The 14,959-nt window shown below is 42.2% G+C and overlaps 1 protein-coding gene across 1 annotated transcript in view; it reads left to right on the top strand.

Annotated features, from left to right (window-relative positions):
- The window catches only part of cadm1b (cell adhesion molecule 1b), a 184,193-nt gene that overhangs the window by 104,105 nt on the left and 65,129 nt on the right, over positions 1-14,959 (top strand). The window contains exon 2 of the mRNA XM_032509691.1: positions 13,423-13,443. Within this exon, the coding sequence (XP_032365582.1) occupies positions 13,423-13,443 (21 nt within the window). The remainder of the gene's footprint in view (positions 1-13,422; positions 13,444-14,959) is intronic.

The raw sequence follows: 14,959 nt of genomic DNA, 5'->3' as shown, positions 1-14,959 counted from the left end.
TGGTCGTACAAGCTGTGTGGAAGAGATGCTACATCAGATGCTTTAAATCCAGCTTTTTATAAAACGTCACAGTAAAATGAACAGAAAAGGACACTACTTTTCAGGTACGCATTAGCATGAAAATAGGTTCTCACGGCAGGAAGGACTGGCTTTTACGTCCTAGCGTCCATATGTAGTTTCCATGTCCTCCTGTTTGTCTACAATTTTCTCAGCAGGTTGTAGGACATCAAATGAAGAAGCAGTAAGTCAAACAAATGAACTTGGAAAAGCTTGTTTGCTTTTGACTCACTACTTCTAGACATGTTCTCCCTTTGATCACACTGGGTTCTGCTTGTTTCTCCCGCACTCAACAAACATACAATCACAGGAAGTGCAGAGTAAATTGCCCGTTGGTACAAAAGCGAATGTGGACCCCTGCAAGCCTCGCAGTCACTAAGCCTAATTGGAATCCAAATATAGAATAACAAACCTGCGCTTTGCCCACACCACTGGTCGGCCATTGTTATCCCTCCTCTGGGACGAGTTTGAATGCCGGCACCAGCCAGGCTCATAGTGGTTCTGCTTTTTGTGTTTTGAGTTTGCGTGTGTGCTTCTGGCCTGTCAGTGTGGCACATCAGCAGTCGTAACAGACGGTCCCAGTGGAGGGCAGACTGACAGGTAGGTAATGATCAAAGAGTCTGTTTCCTGTGTTTCATGTTGGGCTCAGAGAGAAAGAGAGAGACACATCTGTACTGCCGGTGCCTCTTCTGGTTGCAGATATCACTCACTCGTCTCACACATGTGCATGCATCCACTTGCGAGCACAAACTTTTGTCATTTTGAGACCACTCACATTAACGGCTACTAAAATTACTCCGATTCAGCCTCGCTCTCCCCTGTGCTACACTCCCTCCCTCCCTTCTAATAAATCGCTGAACTCTTTCTGCCTGCTCACAGACTTTCAGTCATCGCAAACTGTCATCTGGACAGTATCGCACAGCAATAAAATATTAACCTGAAGGGGAAACACAGGCAAAGCCACCTAGTCTCTCTCCAATTCAACCCTCCTTCCCTCCCCAAGTAAGCAGGACTATCTCTCTGACTCAGGTGCCAGCCCACTTACAGATATCTTGCCCTCAATCTTGTGTCCACAGTTGCCAGTGGCTGCGTGGACGGGTTTGTACTCTGCTCTGTTCAGCCTGCCAGTTTCTGTTTAATCAATTGGAGCAATTCAGATTGTATTTGAGAAAGGCCAAATCTCATCTCAGGTTGGATGTTGTTGGAAATGAAGTGCATCCTTGAGGATGGCTGTAAAAACAGCTTCACTTTATCTGGAAGATTAAAACTTCAGGGTCATGGTAATCTGTCTTAATGAAACTGTCAAGTAATCTGAGAATCTTTAAACCGTGTGTGTGTGTGTCACGCCGGCGTTTTCGGGCGCTCGTTTGTGTGCATGTGTGTGTTTTTTAACTGACTGAATTTATCCATGATTTCTAAACGACTGATTGACAGATTAGAGGGATATGTGATTGAAATGAGAGGTACATTAACTAGCAATTAACCAATGTTAAGGTAATTACATAGCCAATCAAATAAAACTACTCAAAGCAGGTAGAGGAAGCATGAAGAGCTCATTTAATCATCAATAAGAACTACTCCTTTTTGCACTCTTAGGATTGATCTCTTAGCCATCTTAATTTTGCAGGAGGCTCTGTACAGCGCAGCCAGCCTTAGCATGGCAAGACTCAATAGTCCTTTTCTTCACACAGACTTCAAACATCAACCTGATTGTACAAATGCACTATTAAATGTCCCATGGCATGAAAATGTCACTTTATGAGGTTTTTTAACATTAATATGAGTTCCCCCAGCCTGCCTTTGGACCCCCAGTGGCTAGAAATGGTGATGGGTGTAAACCGAGCCCTAGTTATCCTGCTCTGCCTTTGAGAAAATGAAAGCTCAGATTAGCCAATCTGGAATCTTGCCTATTATGAGGTCATAAGGGGCAAGATTACCTGTCCTTCCTCTGCTTGGCCAAACCATGAGAGAGAGAGACGTCATGGCTTTCAAACGAGCAAACTGGCAGTTGGTCAAGCCCCCCCCCTAAAACGCTAGAGACTCAGAAATGGCACATACTAAGTAAAGCTCCTTGTGGGACTGGATCTAGTGGCTGGAATTCTGCACCAAGGCTGAATTTTGGGAAAGAGACTTCAAACAGTATTAGGGGACCTTAAGGCTATAAAAAGAGATTCAGATCAGTATTAGGGGACCACTAAGGGCTATATAAAAGAGACTTCAGATACAGTATTAGGGGACCACTAAGGTCTATATAAAAGAGACTTCAGATCAGTATTAGGGGAACCACTATTAGAGTTCTATATAAAAGAGACTTCAGATCCAGTATTAGGGGACCACTGTGGTCTACATAAAAGAGACTTCAGATACAGTATTAGGGACCACTAAGGTCTATATAAAAGAGACTTCAGATACAGTATTAGGGGACCACTAAGGTCTATATAAAAGAGACTCAGATACAGTATTAGGGGAGCACTAAGGTCTATATAAAGAGACTTCAGATCAGTATTAGGGGAGCACTAAGGTCTATATAAAGAGACTTCAGATACAGTATTAGGGGACCACTATGGTCTATATAAAGAGACTTCAGATACAGTATTAGGGGACCACTAAGGTCTATATAAAAGAGACTTCAGAGACAGTTTTAGGGGACCACTAAGGTCTATATAAAAGAAACTTCAGATACAGTATTAGGGACCACTAAGGTCTATATAAAGAGACCTCAGATACAGTATTAGTGGACCACTAAGGTCTATATAAAAGAGACTTCAGATACAGTATTAGGGGACCACTAAGGTCTTTATAAAGAGACCTCAGATACAGTATTAGGGGACCACTAAGGTCTATATACCACTATATACTTAGAAATATAGTTTCAAGAAATGATTTGGAGCTTATCATTCATGCCTTTGTGTCTTCGCGGTTAGACTATTGTAATAGTTTATTTTTATGCCTAAACCAAAAGGAGCTCTCTCGACTGCAATTAGTACAAAACTCTGCAGCCAGAATTTTAACACGTACTAATAGGAGGTCTCACATATCCCCAATCCTAAAAGAACTTCATTGGCTACCAGTGTCTTATAGGATACATTTTAAAATTTGGGTTCTAGTTTTCAGAGCTTTACATGGCCAGGCTCCCCTCTATATTAGTGACTTGATTCAGCGTTATACCCCTGTGCGTGCTCTGAGGTCTGTGGATCAGAACCTGCTGACGGTTCCACGCACTCGCTACCGTACTAGAGGTGACCGATCTTTTCAGGCTGTTGCCCCTAGGTTGTGGAATGACCTTCCACCGTCTATGCGCTCTTCTGATTCTGTTGATGCCTTCAAATGCAGATTAAAGACACATTTATTTGTTCAGGCTTTCAATTAGCTACTTGTGGGTTGATATGATCATGTACTGTCTATGCTTTTATTGTGTGTATTTTATGATATTAATGTTTTTGTTGTGAAGCACTTTGTGGCCCTATACCGGTGAGGGGTGCTATATAAATAAACTTTTACTTACTTACTTACTTATATAAAAGCATCCAAAAAGCACCATGTCATGGGACCTTTAAAAACAGGTAAAGATCTTTGCTGAAAAACATGGTGGTTATTAAAGAAGAAGAAATTCTGCTAAGCCTTATATAGAGCAACAGAAAATAGGTCATGCACATGCAGAATTGGGCTTAAAACACATGCACATAAAACACTTGTCCGAATAATTCACTTCGTAAGACCTTTTAATATTAAGGTTGGAAACATCTTCTTACTCCACAATATCTGACAGTATCAGCTTGTTCCAACACTCACTGAAGTTATACGTTGTCTGCACAGCAAAATATGGAAAATATTCTATTCTATCCCATCATTTTTATACACATTTCCCTCAAAATATAGCCTGGCTTCATTGGTATTTTTGGAGGTTTTGGGAACTTCTCTAGATTTTGTTATATGTTTGTGGGTTTGAACTGTTGGGACAGCGGGATTGAAGAGGTTAGATACTGTTTAACCATCCCTTGTAATCCCATGATCAATGGTTGGACATAAAATGTATCTGATTAAGTTCTTTCCATTTCATTAAGTGAATTTTTCCCAGAGTTACAAATTGCAGCGGAAGCCAAGCTCACAAGATGTCCTGAAGCCTGTGCTGGGCTAATTACTTGCAGTTTGGATTTGACCCTAGTTATTCTCTTTTGCCTCAAAATAGTGTATCATTACAGTTGATAAAGCTAATGGCGCCAATGGATAGTGTTCTAAGTTTACAAGTGTATTGGACGTTACAGTGTTGTTTAAAAAGTCTTAGTTGCAATTTGTGTCAGACTGTTCAATATGATATGATATATTATCTACATACATTTACTGAGGCCAATTTATTAGGCACACCTCGAACAATCTAAAATAGCTGCTCTGCTATAAAGTCTTCTTTTATGATGCATGTAATGTTAATAGTTTGTTGTTAATTGCCATGGAGGTGTTAATTAAGTAATAGGTTTTAGCCTTGAGGTCATGGTTGGTGATGGCGTAGTGGACTACATTATATGGGTGTTTTTTAATATTCTGCTCCCCTCATAGATGTAAATAGGGAGGACAAAAATTCAGAAACACCTCTCACTATAATGTAGGACAATACAAAACCACCTTTAATTATCACCTCAACCACCTTTACACTTTTCTGACAATTTTACAAAACACATGCATGCATCGAAAAACCTCAAAAGAAGAGGAGGGGAGATTGTGAATCTGATTGTGGAAAGAGGGCAACATGGAATGCAGATTTTTGCAAAGGGAGTTGGTGAGTTGATGGGGTAAATGTTTATTTTTAGCCATAGCCTTACGCTAACTAGCCAGTGTACTCTGACGTTGGTTTGTACTGTAAATGTGGCTTGGTTCTATAGTCACATGGTGACATCGTTGGGCGTCACTCTCAAACTCTAAATCAGCTGTTAGTGGACAAGGTTTAGTGCAATCTAAGATCATTTTTGATTGGCGACTCGAGATTTCATCACATTTCTGCATTTTTGTAACTACCTAGCTAACTACCTTGGGAGCAGGGCCACACCCAAACCCTCTCCTCTCATTCACTCTTTCATTCTGCGCCCCTCCCACCCTATTTTTGTCTTCCTCTCCTTAATGTCCAAATGGGATCCTGTTGTGCATGGGTGCTACTGCGTTTTCCATAACCAAAGCTTCCCCACAACGTAGTGAAAACTGACATAATGTAGTCTATGAAATGCTATTAACTTGCAGTTTAATAAGACACTGTTGTCTTAAAATTGGTTATTACCACAGGTAATATAATATACGCCGTTATTGATCCCCTGAGGGGAAATTCAGTTGTTGCAGCAGCATGAGGACATCATAAGTACAGATAAACAGTAAAAACTAAATAATAAGGAGGTGGTAGGAGCTCAGTCAGTAGGGAGTTGGGTTGGGAACCAGAGGGTCGCTGACAAGACCCTGTACGGACCAAAGTAAGGTGGTGGACTGGTGGCTGGAGAGGTGCCAGATCACCTCCTGGGCACTGCCAAGAGGCTCTTGAGCAAGGCACCAAACCCTTGCTTGGGGGCCTCCCCCCCCCCACTCTGACATATCTCCATTTAGTGCATGTATAGGTACTGAGCATGTGTGTAATGTGTGTAATAGCAACAATGTTACAATGAGTGTTAATTGTAATTTCCCCTTGGAAGATTAATAAAGTTACATTAAATAAAACTGAAATAGCAATAGAAGTTAAAAACAAAATATACAATAGCAATGAAAGACAATATAACTAGACAAAATGACAGTGGTATGACGTGTAGTAGCAGCAAAGTAAGCAGGTCTAGTACTTTACATGTAAACAGTGCACCAGACTAATATGTGACATGATTGAGTACTGCTATAGTGTTCATTTGTGACTAAGGTTGTAAACCGTTTTAAAGCAAGAAGACGGAAACATGTCCTTTCTTAAAGCGGCTGTTGCCTACCGTATCACGTCCGAGGGCTCGTCAATAAAGAGCAGTGAACCCGGGTCTGACCCGTCTTTACCCACCCGAGGCCGGCCGCTGATCCCTCTGAAAACCAAGTGAATCTCCGTAAAGGGCTGGGGGATGTGTAGCTGGCAAGCATAAAAAGCTTCAAATGATTGATAGCCATTTGTTTTGCCTGCTTAATACAACATAAACTCTCCAGCGATTCATCACCAGAGTGAGGGTTTTCCACGGGGCCTCTGCAAAGCCCACTAAAAATAATTCATTTTCTGCGAGCTACGAGCCAGGCACTAATGTTAAATATTCATGCGGGTCCGGTCTAAATGATGTGGCCATTGGCACACAGTTAGAGCACACTCTGTGGAAGGGAGGAAATGTCAAGCTGTGAATAAATGAAAGCAGTGAAGCCGTATATTAGCCTGCCATTGTGAATTTACTATAGTTGCCATTTTTTGTGCGGCCACTTCAAATAGATCTCTTTTATAATCAATACACTCAGTAAAACAACCAGCATATTGCCACGTTGGCAATAATCTGGACTCGCTGTGTTTGCTCATCCTTTATTCAACTTTGTGTTTGTTGCCTAATTTCTGCTATTTCTGTCGTAATAGTCGGCGTGTTCAGTGAAACAGACTATCACAGCCACTGAGTTGACTCACTTCAAAGATGTCGATGCACTGCGAGCGCCTCTCGTCACACGAGATCAATATGGCTTGTGCCTATGCAGCTGTTACAGTTTCATTCGCATTGACTGCCACATCAGTCAACCGCATTCGTTCCCGAGATGTTTTCACAGCAAGGACACGCTGATACGGAGAAGATGTTTTCTACGTTGCACATGAATTGTTTTTGAGACGTTATAGGTCATCTTCTGCCATGATATCAGTAAGCACAGTGGAGGGAAAGGGCAAACTATAATAGAACGTACTGGGTTGAGTATCCATTTAGAGGAGAAGTCAAATAGAGAGCATAATGTCCGCTGTGCATCATGTGGATGCAATGGGGGAATGTTAAATGGCCTCATATTGACAGACACACTCTACCAGTATTCATTTTTATCGCACACATGCGTCTGCCGCTCACATTCACACACACATTTCCTCCTGCAGTCTCTGACTAATGAGGCCTAGGGCTGGAGATGGTTCCATCTCTAACACACACACACACACACACACACATACACACACACACACACACAAACACACACGCTAGCCCGCTCTCTTTCCTCTCTCAAACGTGCACCTGATTGATAGCAGTGATTTGACTGAGAAAAGGGAAATGGGAAATTGAAAAATGGTGGAAGAAGATTGGAAACAACGCGCTGATTATAAACTCTGTGAAGAAACAAAAGGCCTTCCCTCTGCCTTTTTTCATAGCAAGAAGGTAGCAGGTGTGTGTCTGACAGGTGCCTGATTGAGGCGCACAAAAGACATTACAACTGCAAACAAATGGACGTGTTTAGCGTCCCCGGATGCAGTTAACGTTTTGGGCTGATAGATGTGATTATGAGTATATGAGCAGTGGCAGCCACAGAATGGGCCCAGGTGTTAGGGAGAGTGGAGCAGAAAAGGAGGCATGTTGTTGTTGTTGTGGTGATAATAATCCATCCATACAATTAATGGTATGTCATCCCCAAGGTCATCAGCCGTGGAGGATGTTTTTAACATGTCTCATATTGAAATAATAGAGCCTCTTTTGGCTGGCTACAGATACACAGTAGGTGAGAGACCACACAGATTTATCATCATGAGTGGGGGGTAAAAAAAAACAAAAAAACAGAACAATCGTTGCGTTCTAAAATCACTGATTTACAAAATAACCTCAATTACCTCGACGCCATCGCCATCTATTTTGGTCCTTTTATGTTTATCTCATGTTTCAGGATAATAAACAATAGCACTTTCATAACAGTGAGAATAAATTTGGCTACCTCCTTGTGAAATTTGTGTATGCCATAAATGAGGGAGCAACTTGGCCGAGGCCCCGGTGGTTTAATATTCTCTGAGAGCTTCCAGACAGTGAGTGGTGGTGCAGCAGCTGTCTCTTGACCCTGCTGGACCCCCACTTACCCCTCTGACCACCTCCTTTCCACCGGGCAGGCTGTGTCGATGACAAGCCTGTCAGAAGCTTCTCCTAATGTCCTAATTACCCCTCACGCACACACAGTGCAGAAGTATGCACATTCATAGTGAGTAAGCAGATATGCTGGCAGACAGGCTGGAAAGCACACCACACACACACACACACACACACACACTGCTTCTGTGAGCATTGCTCATGTGTGCTTTCCTGGCAAGAGACCATACTATAGGCACGGCATTACAGCGTCTCCAGAATAGCAAAAATCCCTCCCTCAAGACTCCTTGGAGGCTTTGATTCGAATCATTCTGCGTGTGTTTTGATCCGGGCATGGCTGTGTTGAATCAGAGCTTGGGTTTCTCTCCTGTGGTAACAAACGCAGCACTCCCACCGCAACTTTTCTTTCAAAAAAAAAAAGAAAAGAAAAAAAAAATCAGAGACCAAGGCTGAAAAAGAGGCTTCGCAGCAGCGCCTGCTGCCTCTGAGGAGACAAATACAAAAAGATGCAGCGTCACCCGAAATAGACAATCCGAATGAGATGTGTCACTCTGCCAGAGGTTAAGCTTTGCTTCGGCTATAAGCACGAATCTCCCTCTGCTGCATTGGTTTCTGGGTGCAGAGCAGCACACTCCTGCACTTGAGTCCACGCTCAGTCGACCAGTCTTGTTAACATAACGGAGTGAATGATTGTGCCTCATAAGAAAAAGGAAATCATTGTACCTCCCGGCAAATGCAGTTGGTTGGTGATTTACAGACCTCTGAAGTTACTGCATTTGTCACAATCAGCATGACTTAAAAGTGTGTTACTACGATGCTCTTCCTGCCTCATATTATGTTGATTTGAGACATCCTGCCTCGTGGTATTGTAGTTTTATGATGCCAAATTACCTTTTGACAGATGTGTCAACGAAATATGAAGCAACCGCTGTCTTTTTTTAATTTCACTTTTAGTTTTTTATTGTTTAGTGCCTTTTGATGCCATTTTATTTGTGTAACAGGGAGAGCTCGGTGTCTGTCATGTGAGGCTGTGTGGAACAGCAGCCTGGCATCTACAGTAGTCAGAAATGTGTTAGCGTTCGCTTTTTTCTTGACACCAGTGTGAGAGCCGAACGCTACCTGAGCTGTCATTAAAGCGGCTGGTTGCTGTTTGCAGCTTCTTTATGTGTGTCAGCTGCAGAGACATTTTCATGTGTGTTGTGAGTGACAGGACACACACACACACACACCTTTTTGTTTTGCTTTTAAAAAGGCATTACTGATGCTGAAATGTCTTAATCCTAGCCTTTACTCATAAGAACATCCATCTATTGTTATATACGTGCAATTGTAGATGCCCATAGCACTTTACTAAGAGGAGGCAGGGCACCAAATTCAATATATCTGCTTTATATCTGCCAGCGTTTCTAAAGGATTATCCCTTAATCTTGTTGGAGTAAAAGCTGTCTTCAGCTACATGTGTCCTCCTGGCTTTAGTACAACACAAACATTCAGGTCATAGATTGGGAATTTACAACGCATAGCCCATTAAGAGTGAGCAATTAACCTCCTCTGCGGGGATACTGGCAAAATCTCCTTATTGCAGTTTATCGTGCAGGAACATGCTTTGAATCTCCTGTAAACCAACCTGATTAATATGTTTCAGTCGACTGTGGGGAGAATTAATTCGAGCATTCCCAGAAGGGTTTCCAGGTGAGCGTTTTTGGATATCTCACTGACAGGTGGGGCTGGATTAAGCTGTACCGGAGAGCTGATAATAATTTAAGAAGCAGGTCAAGTCTGTGAAAACAATGCGACTTACTGAATAATGCACAAAACTGCAAAGTTTTACAGGAAGACAAGACATTACAGGCACAAATTCATCATATGTTACCGAGCAGTAGCAACCCTCCGCTAATAAGCACGGAAGTCAATTAATGACTTTGGAAATAGTATCAAAAAACCCAAGGTCACTTTTTAGCTTTTTCCAGAGCTTTCCATTGTATCACACAGTCTTCATCAGCATATAGATTGTTCAAAGTAGTTATGGAGACGGATCTGTTGACCGCTTCGTAGCTGATTTCATCCATAGCATAAGACTTCTCATCAACTCAAAGTCCACTAGCTCTTTCCAGAGCTTTCAATTGTACGATCTTATCTTCATCAGCATACGGAGTAGGGCTGCTACAAGCATTCATGTTTAGCATGGATTCATTTGAAAATTATTTTCTCAGGTAAATGTTGTAAAAGGTCAGAGAATAGTGAAAAGTGCCAATCAAAAATGTCTTGAGGCCAAAAGCGTGTTTTGTCTGACAAACAGTCCAAAAACCCAAAGGTATTCAGTTTGCTGTCATAGGAGAGAAGAAAATCAGGAAAAAGGACTAAGATTTATTTTACATTGGCGCTTAAAAATGACAAACGATTAATTGGATATCAGAATTGTATGTCCCTCAATTCCTAATTCCACCCCCAGTGTGGGGTTTACACAGTTGCCATGAAGATGGATATGTTAAAATGTATTAATTGATGAACTGATGAAGACCTAGTGATGGGATTGAATGCTCTGGGAAATGCTATTTAGTGGACCTTGAGTTGGGATTTTTATGTTAAATCTCAATCTAACGCTTCCCATATTCAAAGTAAGGGGCGTTTATTTATCTATTAGTAATGTATGAACGTTTGTGTTTAATGCGGATCTGAAAATTAAAATGCCCGACAATTAAAGACTTTTTTCTGTCTTTTTGCAAGGACAGCCAAAACTCTTTGATCGGTGTCGTTTGTGAAATTCCTGACCTCAACAGTCGCCTGCGTATATTGGGTCCACTCAGCAGGAGCTCGCGTCCCCCTCCGATTTCCTTGAAGAGAAAAAGTTTGAAGCCCACCTCTGATCCCTCTAATTAAATGAAAACTCGGTGGGCTACACGCAGTGAGACAGCATCGCTACACACACACACACACACACACACACACACACACAACACACACACCACACACACACACACACACACACACAATCCAGGTAACCAATATTCTCTATGGGGAACTATGAGTTCCAGCATCCATCTCCGGTGTGCCCTGTTATGCACTCTGATCACACACTAGGTTGACATGCAACACGCTGCAGATCATGAGCATAAATAAGCAAGGGAATGTTTTACCTGAAACGAAGAACATTAATTCAAAGGCATCACACTACTACTGAGAAGAAATGTTGCCTCATTAGTGTTACCCCACTGCTTTTAGTGAGCAGGAGCGATCGAGGCAGAGAGAGGCTATGTGCCACTCTTACCACACAGACAGCCAGTCTCCTGAGATCTAAGTTTGCCTCAGTGACTCAAAAAATAGTGCAGATTATTATGGACGTGTTGCGGTCACAGATACCTGAATGCCAGAACACTTGGAGCCTGGCGTCTTATAGAAAAACAGTGCAGTGCAAGAATACGCCCTTTTAAAATATTCAAGAGTGTGTTTCTAGCAGGAACTGTAGCCTCAATGTAAGTGGAAAGCGGGATACTTTCACTTCTCTATTTCTGCTTTGGTTGAAAAGGAGAAGAGCTAAGGAGACAAGGACAGACATTATTTGGAGGAAGGTTGGCCTGCCTGCTCTCATCCGCCGTGATTGACAGATTGGTGCAACGGCGGCACTCGCACGGATGCCATCACATGCATTTCCCCAGAAATCTGTCTATCAGCACTGTCTAAGCAGAGCGACAGCCATGACATCTAATCACAGGCGAGCTGGCACCTCATAACTTCTACCTAATGTGCTGCAGGTAGAGGAGAGAAGAGGGGCATGGTTGACACGCCACAACGCTATTTATAGCCCCTTCAGAGGCCACCAGCGGGAAGTGGATCATACTGAAGGGTTAGGGAAAGTGTCACCACACTATATCACATGTGTCTCTGTTTAGATATAGGTCTCTGTTGACAAGATTAAACACTGAGACGGAACACTGCTATCAGGGTGATGCATTTTTCTGGGTTACATTCTTGTAACATAAAATGGGGGCAGATACTACACATCCAAGATGATAATGAGTCATTTACATAATGTTGCTACAACATTATAATTACCTGGCAATTAAAGCAGCTCAAAAGCCTCATTATGAGCTGTCCTGAGGGCCGGTTGGACCGGGACGCATACGGTGGGGTGTGCTCATTCAAGAGTTTGAGTCGGGCTATCAAGCTCGCGGCCTCCTTTTTGTTCAAATCACAGCAGATTTCAGCAGAAGCAGAATTGCCCCAGAAGTCTCATTATGTTGAATGATCGCACAATAAAGACAAGAAAAGTTGACTGACACTCAAAGTTTTTAAAGAAGCAGAGGCTCAAGCCGTGTGAGAGATTGCAGCAGGCTCCTGGACAATGTACCAAACTTGATTCTCCTCGTGTGCGATTTGTCACTCACGCGTCTTTTGTCCTGAGGGAATTGCCGACACATTGGAAATGCACAAAGGAGTATAACAAGGACATGTGTCATACCTTAGACCCTTATTACGCCTGCAATGACAAGTGAGACAAGCAGTCGCTTCAACAGACTGTATGCTCGCCACTGAAGCCCACATAGCTCACAGCCAGAGTAAAGGAGCTCCAAAATATGTGTGAAATGTCAATATAATAAAAGATGGCGTGTGAAATATAAAAATGTAGATGTGGATGTGCATCCAAGACGGAGGAGGTGTATCTGTGTGTGAGAGAGAGAGAGAGAGAGAGAGGGGATGGAGGAGGTTGTTTATGAATAGCAGACAATGAATGATGGAAGCTCTCCCGAGGGTGCAGGCCCTCAGCACTGCTGCGGGGACTTGGGAACACGCCAGTCTCCCATGCCCTGTGAGATGCCAGTTTTGGGTGGGCACCGTTCCGAATGGGTGCTCTATTCTCCAGGATACATCGCAGGGTCCTTGGGGAGCGCCTCCAGGCAGTGGCTGCTCTAGAGCGGAGCTGGCTGGAATTCAATCAGGGACACAGGGGGGGGGGGGGGGGGGGGGGGGGGGGGGGGGGGGGGGAGAAGACAAAGTCCACACATTCCCTCGGTTACTCCATATTAATATGATGCTGGATGAAGAGAAAAATGGCTCATTACGTCGGGGATCGTACACACCTGTGGAATAATAGAATGCCTGGATTGTAAAAAAAAAAAAAAAAAGACTCATTATGATGCCTTTTGTATTTGTCTTAATTGGTGGAAAATTACACAAATAGCGAGTTTGAATTTAATGAATTTCAACAGCCCTATTTATCGCTTATGAATGAGTTTTTTTTGCTACCAGTGGAATATGGCTCTCTGCTTGTATCCTGTCTGCTCACAACCTGTCTGTTTTTTCTCTCTCTCTCTTCTGCTCTCGTCCTGCGCTGCAACAGGAGCTGCTGAAACCGTGACAGGTAACGCTTTCTTTTATTCTACCTGCTGTTCATTTGGAAGTGCTTGCTTCCGTCTGTGTGTGGCGATTGGCTGTCCATCGCAGTCTGTTCATCTGTGCATATTTACATGAATGGTTGGTTATGTTGGCGTCTTCTTTTTCAGGATTGGAGAGCCACGCGCTCACTCATGCAGATCCGCTTTTTATTCTTAATTCTCAAATCAACATTTCGCCACATGTAATGGCAGATTTCATTTTGTTTTTCAGACGCCACTTACGTTGGTCTGTTTTTAATTGGCTTTTTACTGGGATCTAAGATGGTAGGAGGTGCACTTTACCAATTGTAATTATGCCAATAGCACAAGTAAAGCCCACTGGCTATAACGAGGCTATGTCTCCTAATGAAAACAAGACAGCAGCTCTGTGAGGCTGCTCAGCTGTTTTGAGCTAAATGCTTATGCTAACATGTTTAGCAGGTGGAATATTCACCAATAAGGCCTAAGATTGGCAGATTATCAATAATCACAATCAATAATTTGGTCATAAACCCCCCCCACACACACACACGCACACACACACACACACACGCCTATGTTACCAACAAGGGACTATCAGGCTACACAGACAGGTGTAGACTTCTACATCTGGTCATTTAAAAAGTACAAAAATGGAGACATTTACTTTTAAGATCTTTTTTATAATATTACTGAAAATAGGATATTTTAAAGAAATTGCCAAGAGGGGACTCGCATCCCTACGCGATGTCTTCACAAACATACACACAAACATACACACAAACACACACACACACCGAAAATTGCAAGTATTGGTACCTTTCTAATAAATTGATTAATTCATTGATTAATAAATTATGAATGTGAAAATTGTTTTATCTTACTTGACCAGAAAGAATGTCCCAAAAAACTAAAACTGATTTCTGCATCCCAAGGATACTCAGCACGGTCTTAAAATATGTTTAATTTATTACATTAGGAGTTGATCAGGTTCATCTCTTTGAAGCAGACAAATGTGAGCTTGAATGGATGCCAATTTCTAACTTAATAACTTCTTACTCATGCTTTATAAAAGGGTTTATAAACCCTTTACTGATGCTTTATAGATTGGTATAGGTTGTGACTGGTGTTTTTCTTTCTGTTTAGTAATAATGTTATAAATTAAAAGTTATAAAGGTTTATTGACTCTCTCCCGCTCCTATGGAAGGGAAGTGAACGTGGCTTAAAACTGATCTTCAAAAGCATCAGTAAATCATTCCTTTACAATTATAAACCTTTTATAAAAGATGCTCCATTACAAAGTGGTACCCAATCATTACAGTGCATCGGCCATTTCATTTCATTTCACAGAAATGAACCCTCTCAACATTAGGTGAATTTCTTCGGTGGAACAGCCTTATTTCCATGGGATGTTGTGGCATCATTATACGTTGAACTGAGTTTCTAAAAGAGCTTGTCTTTGGTAGAAAAAACATAGCGAAAGTAGTGATTATGAATATTTTGAAACCTTCCCATACAAAGGGT

Source organism: Etheostoma spectabile, chromosome 3 (assembly GCF_008692095.1).
Source record: "Etheostoma spectabile isolate EspeVRDwgs_2016 chromosome 3, UIUC_Espe_1.0, whole genome shotgun sequence".
Taxonomy (NCBI): Eukaryota; Metazoa; Chordata; class Actinopteri; order Perciformes; family Percidae; genus Etheostoma; species Etheostoma spectabile.
Note: the sequence above shows the minus strand (reverse complement) of the source record. Positions and strands in the feature narration are given on the sequence as shown.